This window comes from Triticum dicoccoides, chromosome 1A, assembly GCF_002162155.2.
Source record: "Triticum dicoccoides isolate Atlit2015 ecotype Zavitan chromosome 1A, WEW_v2.0, whole genome shotgun sequence".
Lineage (NCBI taxonomy): Eukaryota > Viridiplantae > Streptophyta > Magnoliopsida > Poales > Poaceae > Triticum > Triticum dicoccoides.
The window spans coordinates 147105955-147114917 of NC_041380.1; the positions used below are offsets into that span (position 1 = coordinate 147105955).

Consider the following 8963-nt stretch of genomic DNA (forward strand, 5'->3'; position numbering starts at 1 on the left):
GTTGAAACGTTCTTTTTTCGCTTACTGATGGCAACAGGGTACACTTAGGGGGAGGGGATCGAGGGAGAGGGAATTCGATTTACCACGATACAACTCATCAACTGCCTTTAGTAGAGATTTGTCTTTACAAATTGATTAGAGATTGCCCGTGATTTATTCTTGCCCAGATGTTACCAAATATACAAAAAAATTGATTTGATTACAAATTAATGGTAGAGATTTGGTCTTTAGAAATTGATTAGAGATTGACCATGATTTATTCCTTACCAAACATACCAAACATTTGATCTGATTTGGCAGATAAAACCGGTTTAAATAGACCGTTGGCTAAAATCTGGTTAAATATATTGGTGAAATAAAAAAAGGTGGAGGCGGATTAACCGGAATGGAGGCGATGTAATCAAACATTGATTCCTTTCAGTAAAAGTTGCTCAGTGTTATCAAACATTGATTCCTTTTCATAGATTTTGTCTTTAAAGATTGATTAGAGATTAACCGTGATTGATTCTTTTCATAACAACATTACTATATTTGGGTAGATAAAAACTGTATTAAGTACTTCCTCCGTTCCATAATATAAGAACGTTTTTGACATTAGTGTAGTGTTAAAAACGTTCTTATATTTTGGGACAGAGGGAGTAGATCACTGGGCTAAAAACCAATTTAAATAAATTGTTGGGATAGAGGGTGGTTTAATCAGAATGGAAGTGACATTACCAACTTACCATAGTGTATAGGCCTATGTGTAGATTGTTATAGTATGCCAAGTACAAAATAAAATAGGTTGGTCATAGAAAAATGAAACAGAAAAAAACAAAAAACAAAACATTTCTAAAAATAAAAACACGCACACGCATCAAGTGGGCTGGCCAACTTAGATTATAGTTGATGTTTTTGAAAGATTTGGTTTGATTTATGTATGAATAGTGGAAGGCAAGAAAAGTGTGAATTTAGTTGAGATTTTCTCAAGATTTGATTCGAATGAGTTAATACATGACATTGTTTTGAGAGAGTGCTGATTTGATTGAGTTAATGCACGCATCAAATGGGCCAGTTAAATTGGCTGCGCTTGAGCGAAAGGACGTGTCTTATAAAATGCTCGTAGGCGAAACATAAGAGTGCTGGGATGTGAGACGAGACTACCAAGTACCTTTAAAGTAGAGATAATAGTGACATTGTATTTAAAAACTGGAGGGAGTATAAACTTTTTTGCATTAATTATTTGATTTTTCAACACCATTTACCTTTGTATTCTCTGATTAACAATCACAAGGCGTAACACATAATATGTGCCAGCGATTTTCATGACAAAGATAATTAATTTAAGAGACAATACGTTGTACTAATATTTCTGAGAAATAATAGTACTGTGTCTGAATTTCCTGAAATTTGTTTATGTTGTACTACCACTTTGGTCTTACATTTTGACAATTCAGTATACCTGATAATTCCTGCGTGTCTTGGCGGTCACTCTTTTTAACGGCAGAATCTTGGCGGTCACGTTTCTCGTTTCTTTCGTCTTTTTTGACGCCCCATAAATATTCGGAGGTTGAATTCATCAATTTTTGTACTCCTATACGGTATGCTTGTTTTTGAGTTTTGATCTGATTCAAGCACGTCCACTGGATCACCGTCCCTTTTCCCTCTTGCTCTAGGGTTTTCCACTACCATGGCTACTCCCGCCGCCGCCGCCGCCGCCGTGACGCTCGCGGGCAAGGGCGCCGTCCTCACCCCCGCCGCCGTCTACGCGCTCTCCGCCGGCGTCGCCGGTCCCGTCATCGACGCCTCCGCGCTCCAGAGGCTCTCCAGCCGCGCCCCCTCCCCGCAGGAGACCCCTGGGTCGCTCCGGGACCTGGATTTGGCGCCGCACGAGTCCCGCGCGGCCGCGGCGGTGCTTCTCAACAAGCTCCTCCTCACGGCGAATGACTCCTCCTCGGCCCTCGTCACCGCCGCGACGGCCAACGCCCTCGCCGGGTCGCTCGAGCTCGCCGCGGCGCTGCCCCCCGCCACTCGCGACGAGGCCGCCGTCGCCGCGGCGTCCGCGCCGGTGGTCGTCGCCTTCGCTGCCTTGATCGACTGCTGCGCCACCCCTCTTGCCCGCGTCGCCGACGCCATCGCGGCGCTGTCATGTGAGGCCGCGCGTGGGGACCCCACGGCGTTCGACGTGCCCGCGTCCGGCGATGGCCTCTCCGACAAGGACGAGGCTGATGTTGGCGCTGATATCAAGATGCTTTTATTGGGGTCCAAGCTAGTGGGCAACGGTGGAGGCGCCTCTGCGGCCATGTTTGCCAAGGTGCCTGCTGTCAACGGAGCTCTCCGCGAGTCCGTGCGTGCACTGCACAAGAAGGTGCGGGTCGAGCTCAATGCTCCAGTGAAGCTGGGGAAGAGGGATGCTAGTGGAACGGGTGAGGGGAAGGAGGAGGCTTTGGTGGTACTGGCAACACAGCTTGCTAGGTCGTTGAATGCAATGTGCAAACAGAGCGTCGCTCGCGCAAGGTTCTGTGCAGGGAGCATTGCTGAGGCCGAGCTCCGGGAGAAGCTTGCCGGTGGCGTTAATGTTGATGATTTGAAGGGGATGCTCGATAAAGTTATGGTTGATTCAGATGCGGTGTCAGTATTGAGGGGGGTGTACAACTACTTGCTCAAGTTTAGGGACTTCCTTGCATGGGAGGCAGCCGTGGCGATGGCTGTGATTGAAATGGACAGTTCAATTGAGAAGCCTCAAGCTGGTGGGAAGAATGAAGCTGGCAGTTCAGCGGAGAAGGCACAATCTGGTGGGGAGAAAGTGAAGGGTGACAGGAAAAGCAAGAAGAAAACGTTGGGGAAGGGAAGTTCTGCTGTTCTCGCTCTGCTTAGGGAGCATGCTACAGATGGAAAAGCCGTCCCTTGTGTGAATTCCGCGTTGATTGCAGATTGGGGAATTGAGCTGTCTCTGTTGTTTGATCCTAAGTGCCCCAAATTGGAGTCCCTTGTGGAGAAAATCAAGGAGATTGTTGAGAGCAATGAAGTGGGAAGATTGCCTAAAATTCCCAAGGTAATTATCATTTTGTTTGCACATGTGGATGCTACATTTATGTTGTCTTTCTGCTTCAATTGTTTCTGTTGAGTTGATTTGAGAAACATCCTAAATAACCAGTCAATTTTTTACTATTTCTCTATCTAAATGCTTATCCTTACTCTCGCTAGGGAACACGTGACTTTGGGAGAGAGCAAATGGCCATAAGGGAGCGTGCGTTTTCAATAATTACAAGTGTATTTAAGATGCACGGTGGTGTTGCACTTGATACCCCTGTATTCGAGTTGAGAGAAACCTTGATGGGCAAATATGGTGAAGACTCGAAGTTGGTATATGACCTTGCTGATCAGGTAAAGTTTTTATGTCTTTTTGTACTTAACGTTTGTAGGAGTGTGTAGCACACTGGGATACCAGAACTTGTTTAGTTATCATGTGCTGGTTTGTTATATAAATTATTCAAACAAGGTTAAGGGGGAATTGTTAGTATTCAACAATTTGGTCAGTCCTTTGTCGCTGTATATTCCTTATATTACACACTTAGTAATATTTTAAATGAAGTCTTACCATCAAATAACCTGCAGGGTGGTGAGCTTTGTTCGTTGCGCTATGATCTGACTGTTCCATTTGCCCGTTATGTTGCCATGAATAACATAAGTGCCATCAAGAGATACCAGATAGCCAAAGTATACAGGAGAGACAACCCATCAAAGGGAAGATATCGAGAATTCTACCAGTGTGACTTCGACATTGCCGGAGTATATGAGCCTATGGAACCAGATTTCGAGGTTGTCAAAGTTTTGACTGAATTACTGGATAAGTTGGATATTGGCGTCTATGAGATAAAGTTAAATCACAGAAAGTTACTTGATGGAATGTTGGAGATCTGTGGCGTGCCTGCTGAGAAATTCAGAACAGTTTGCTCAAGTATTGACAAGCTAGACAAACTAACCTTTGAAGAGGTGAAAAAAGAACTGGTGAGCATCCAAACTTCTTTTTTTTTTGCTTTTATCTGTTGATGTAATCTTGATGTTGATATATTTGGTAGTCCTAATTGTTCTTACGCTGACTTAGGTGGAAGAGAAAGGTGTATCAAATGAAACAGCTGAAAATATTGGCAGTTTAGTGAAGACAAAAGGACCTCCACTAGAAGTTTTGCTAGAGTTGCGAAAGGAGGGCAGCAAGTTCATGGAGAACGAGGGATCTGTTGTTGCATTAAATGAGCTTGAGATATTATTCAAAGCTCTAGAAAAAGCGAATGCCCTTGACAGGATAAGTTTTGATTTAAGCCTTGCTAGAGGCCTTGATTACTACACTGGTGTGATATATGAAGCTGTGTTCAAGGGCGTCACACAGGTTTGGAATCTTCATTCACATCTGCGCCTCACTTGTTACCTGTGTTCTCACTTCGTCGTTTGTTTGCAATCATATTTCTATATACTAGGCATTGTTTTGTATTGCCAGTGTTTTCTATTAATCACCATTTGAAGATTCGTTACTTGATATACTGGTTTCTGACATGTACCATCTTATTTATCATCTGAAAGCATATTCTACATTACCTTTTGTCTGCTGTAACACTACAATTGGTTTACTGTACATTGATTTATATCTGAAAACTTTAATTATGCTTTGGGCTTTGTTTTATATTTCCTGTGCTTTCAATCAGTCACCTTTTTAAGACCCATTGCTTGATCCATTTCATTCAGAGATCTCAAAGCATATTTTACATTTCCTTTTTCTCATGTACTTCCTCTGCCCCAAAATAAGTGTCTCAACTTTGAGACACTTATTTTGGGACGGAGGGAGTACATTTTATTTGGCTTACTGTACAATGATCTATATCTGAATTTTCTTCATCGTGTTTAAGCATGGCAAGTACCTTTCCTAACTAAGCGAACAATCTTTTGCTGATTCCTGTGCTCACAATGTTTCTTTATAGGTTGGCTCTATTGCTGCTGGTGGCAGGTACGACAAGCTTGTCGGCATGTTCAGCAACAAGCAAGTCCCTGCTGTTGGCGTCAGCCTTGGAATAGAAAGAGTTTTCGCAATCATGGAGCAACAGGAGAAAGAAAAGAACCAGGTATTTCTTAATGCCCCTATCGTTACGTTGTTGTTGCAGCAATGTAGCAAAACTGATCTTGGATCTTGAATCACAGGTGATCCGGGCCACTGAGACAGAGGTTTTGGTGTCGATTCTGGGCAAGGACCTCATATTGGCCGCCGAGCTTGTGAACGAGCTGTGGAGTGCTGGGATAAAGGCAGAGTTCAAGCTCACTACCAGGGTGCAGAACCACATAAAGTATGCGACGCAGACATGCATCCCGTGGATGGTGCTGGTCGGCGAGTCCGAGTTGAGGGACGGGAAGGTGAAACTGAAGGACATTAGGGCTAACCAGGAAGAGGAGGTTCCAAGGAAAGATTTCGTTGAGGTGCTGAAGCAGAGATTATCTAACCCTTAGAGATGAAATCTTTGAAAGATGTAGAATGTGTGACTGGGCGATACATCGTTGTTGGTTTTGCTGTGCATCCATTTTGCTGATGCTGAGATGTGTACACAAGACGGTGCGGCTCCTTGATTTAATACTGATGATCACAAATTGTTTGAACAGTTGCCTTATATGTTGAGTGCTTGGTGGAATAAAATCCCTGAATTCCAAACTTACGTACAGATAGCTTCGGATCTACTCCCTCCATACCGAAATATTAGACTGCAAATTAGATGTTTTTGCAGCTGCAAAAGCTGCAAAAAAGTCTTAGAACATCTCCAACAGAGGTGCTATATAAATGACCAAGAAAAACGCTCCAGCAAAGCACGCGGGCTGCGCGGTTGCAAATTTAGGGTGCCGGCTTGTGCGCTTGGGGTGCCGGCTTGTGCGCACGGGTTGCTGCATGTGGGGCCGTCGAGTTGTTTTTGTGCATATGGTAAACCTCCCGCGCGCAAAAACACTATTTCAGCGCTGCAAAAAAAAATTTAGCGCACCACGCTGCCGCACAGCTGTTGGAGATGCTCTTATATTTTGGTACAGAGGCAGTAGTAGTGTTTGCATTTAAAATTGAACTGAAAAAGCGTTTTATATTTTGGTACAGTGGGGATAGGCTACAGGTAAATTGATTGAAAATTGTTTTAGGGCCGGTCAATTCATTTGGGACATCGGATACAGATCCAACGGTCAGCAGCCCTTCTTCAACCTACACCCCACCTTCTTTTTCCCCAGCCGAACATACCGCCGGCCAGGCGGCCACCACCGCCAAATCGCCTTATCCACGTGCGGTGCCTTGTGCCCGTGCAAGGGGTTAATCAGCTCCCGTGGTTTCTTCAGGCTAAAGTGTGTGGTTGCTGAGCAGAGAGGTGCTCAGAGGCCACATCTACTCTATCTCGAACGCACCTGGATTTGCTTCGTCCCTGCCTCGCCAGCGGCGACTGCGTATGTAGGGTAGAGCGCCAGCCAAAGCAGGGTTTTAGTTTGCCAAAAAAGGGACACCCCAACTGGTGAGCGACAGAGCGTCGTTTATTGATCTCGAAATAGCGCAAGACATGACAAAATGGGGAACCGATTTTAGTCTAGGCACCCAGTTACAACATCATCCCCACATTACCAAATCACGCAGCAAATCAGCTGACTATACCCCTCTTGGCGCCGTCCACCGTGTTCTTCAGCAACATCGCCACGGTCATCGGCCCGACGCCTCCGGGGACCGGAGTCAGGTGACCCGCGACCTTGCTTGCCTCCGAGAAATCCACATCGCCAACGAGTCTGTACCCAGACTTCCTGGTTGGGTCGTCGATGGAGTTTGTCCCGACGTCGATGACCGCTGCGCCTGGTTTGATCCAGTCTCCCTTGATCTAACAGCCAAGAGAACACAGCAGTCAGAATTAAGGCAACGCCATAAAATAGGGTGGGCTTATCGCCGCAGAATAATGTACCATCATGGCCTGGCCAGCTGCTGCAATGACAATGTCTGCTTGACGGACAATTGTTTCGGGATTTGGGGTCCGTGAATGCACGATCGACACGGTAGCGTCCGCTTTCAGAAGGAGAAGGGATACTGGTAAACCCACGATGTTGCTACGCCCAACCACAACTGCGTGTTTTCCTTTTACAGTGACGCCACTTCGTGACAGGAGCTCCATGCATCCCTTCATATAAGTGAACAAAAACACGAAGGCAAAGATGTTACAAATGAAAACTGCAGTCAAACCAGTGTTGAGAAATGCCGTGCTTAAGTGCTGCAATCGATACCTTTGGCGTGCAAGGTACGAACAGTGGATCTCTGCCTTTCATTGCAAGCTTGCCAATGTTCAAAGGATGAAAGCCGTCGACATCTTTCTCAATGGAGATCTGGTTTAAGATATTTTCTTCGTTGATATGCTTGGGCAATGGAAGCTGAACAAGAATTCCTGGTGCAAAAGGAAATACTCAATAGAGTGAGTATACAAGCTTTGCTACATGTAGGAGTAAGAATTCCAAATACCAGACTGTAGAAGCGTAGAGCCCAGAGCTAGCAAAGCAACATTCTAGCAACGAAGTAAATCATATCAAAATAGTACTTAACTGAAAATTTAAGACCACATTTCAAAAAGAGAACCTGATCGACTAAAGCTCCATTTTGTGCCCTATAGCTTCATATTTGCTCTCTAAGGAAACTGATGGCTTGTGCCAGAAGCTAGAGATGGTGATCGAAGTCAGGTAACAAATCTCCTATGGCCCAAGAGCATGAGAACAAAACTAACTAGGCACTAACATGAATGCATGATTTACAAGCATACGCCCAACAGAAAATTCCAACCATCAGCGAAGCAATAATTCCCCCAAATAGTAGTCATTGTGCTGATGTGAACTAGGGCATGTCATTCTCTTCACAGGTGACTTGAAATAACTAAAGTCCATGCCTAATCCAGTGAAGCGACCACTTAAAATTACATTCCCAATCAAAGTTAATCCCTCAGAAACTGGGGAATAGAACACACAAGATGATGAGTACTGATGCTATTCTGGGCCAAAATTTTGGGCTCCGGCACGCCTGAAACAACTTAAGAACAACCAAAGTGTATCACCCCGTGAAACAATGTCCCAGTTCAGAATTATATTCCCAATCAAGCAAATCTCTCAGAAATTGGGAACGAAAACACACATAATGGTGAAAACTGATGCCATTCCGGGCTAAAATTTGGGATCCAGGACGCCTGAAAACAGAGTGTCGCCCAGTAAACAACGTTCCAGTGCAAAGGATTGAACTGTACATGAATAAACAGGATCAGACTTCTCTACTCTTTCACACTAACTCAACTGTAGAGCAAATCCGGGCCAGGGAATCCCAAGCAGTAAACGAATGGCATCACCTCCACAAAGGCTCACCATCTCGAGCGCAACTAGGACCGAATTTAACCGTCTCCAAATTCATCTGAACGAACCAGGTAGGAATGACTGCATCTACGGCACAAGCAGTCTGACACAGGAGAGACTCACAGTGCCAAACACAGCATTCATGTTCTCCCAGTACCACGAAAGGAAGACTACTGTATATCCGATTCGACTGCGGAGGGGATACCGTGGACGGCGGGGTCGGCGTTGAGGCGGTGGACCTCGGCGACGAGCGCGGCCTCGGCGATGTCCTCGGGGAGGTCGACGTCGAAGGAGCGGATGCCGACCTCGGCGCAGGCCTTGCGCTTCATCTGCACGTACGTCTGCGAGTCCTTCCTGTTCCCCACGATCACCACCGCCAGCCCCGGCACCTGCGACAGAAGGAAAAAGTCAGCGTCACGGACATTATCCCAATCCACAGCTGGTCGATTGGTCGAGCGGCGGCGTCGGGCGAGATAGGGGCTCACGATGCTGTGGGCGGACGAGAGCACGGCGACCTCGGCGCCGATCTCGCGCCTGATTTCGGCGGCGATGGCCTTGCCGTCGATGATTTGCGCCATTGGGGTACCACTAGATTCTCTCCC

At 45.8% G+C, this 8963-nt stretch overlaps 2 protein-coding genes across 2 annotated transcripts; one reads left to right on the forward strand and one right to left on the reverse strand.

The window, feature by feature from the left end:
* The first annotated feature begins 1632 nt into the window (after positions 1-1632).
* LOC119367930 (histidine--tRNA ligase, cytoplasmic-like) lies at positions 1633-5678 on the forward strand. Its single transcript, XM_037633307.1, has 6 exons — positions 1633-3034; positions 3187-3366; positions 3598-3990; positions 4088-4369; positions 4956-5096; positions 5173-5678. Exons 1-6 carry the CDS (start codon positions 1670-1672, stop codon positions 5473-5475), a joined length of 2664 nt encoding a protein of 887 aa, XP_037489204.1. The 5' UTR covers positions 1633-1669; the 3' UTR covers positions 5476-5678.
* Positions 5679-6491: 813 nt separating this feature from the next.
* On the reverse strand, positions 6492-8957 carry LOC119367941 (bifunctional protein FolD 2-like). Its single transcript, XM_037633316.1, has 5 exons — positions 8847-8957; positions 8567-8750; positions 7258-7415; positions 6942-7154; positions 6492-6860 (listed from the first exon to the last, which is right to left on the reverse strand). The coding sequence occupies exons 1-5, from the start codon at positions 8937-8939 to the stop codon at positions 6630-6632; spliced, it is 879 nt and encodes a 292-aa protein (XP_037489213.1). The 5' UTR covers positions 8940-8957; the 3' UTR covers positions 6492-6629.
* Positions 8958-8963: the final 6 nt, after the last annotated feature.

Coding starts and splice junctions, on each gene's coding strand:
- LOC119367941 (XM_037633316.1), bottom strand. CDS start 8,939: ATGGCGCAAATCATCGACGGCAAGGCCATCGCCGCCGAAATCAGGCGC. Junction 7,416..8,566: donor CGCCGACCCCGCCGTCCACG/GTATCCCCTCCG, acceptor CTTTTGCACCAG/GAATTCTTGTTCAGCTTCCA. Junction 7,155..7,257: donor TCGTACCTTGCACGCCAAAG/GTATCGATTGCA, acceptor ACTTATATGAAG/GGATGCATGGAGCTCCTGTC.
- LOC119367930 (XM_037633307.1), top strand. CDS start 1,670: ATGGCTACTCCCGCCGCCGCCGCCGCCGCCGTGACGCTCGCGGGCAAG. Junction 3,035..3,186: donor GATTGCCTAAAATTCCCAAG/GTAATTATCATT, acceptor TACTCTCGCTAG/GGAACACGTGACTTTGGGAG. Junction 3,991..4,087: donor AAGAGGTGAAAAAAGAACTG/GTGAGCATCCAA, acceptor ACGCTGACTTAG/GTGGAAGAGAAAGGTGTATC.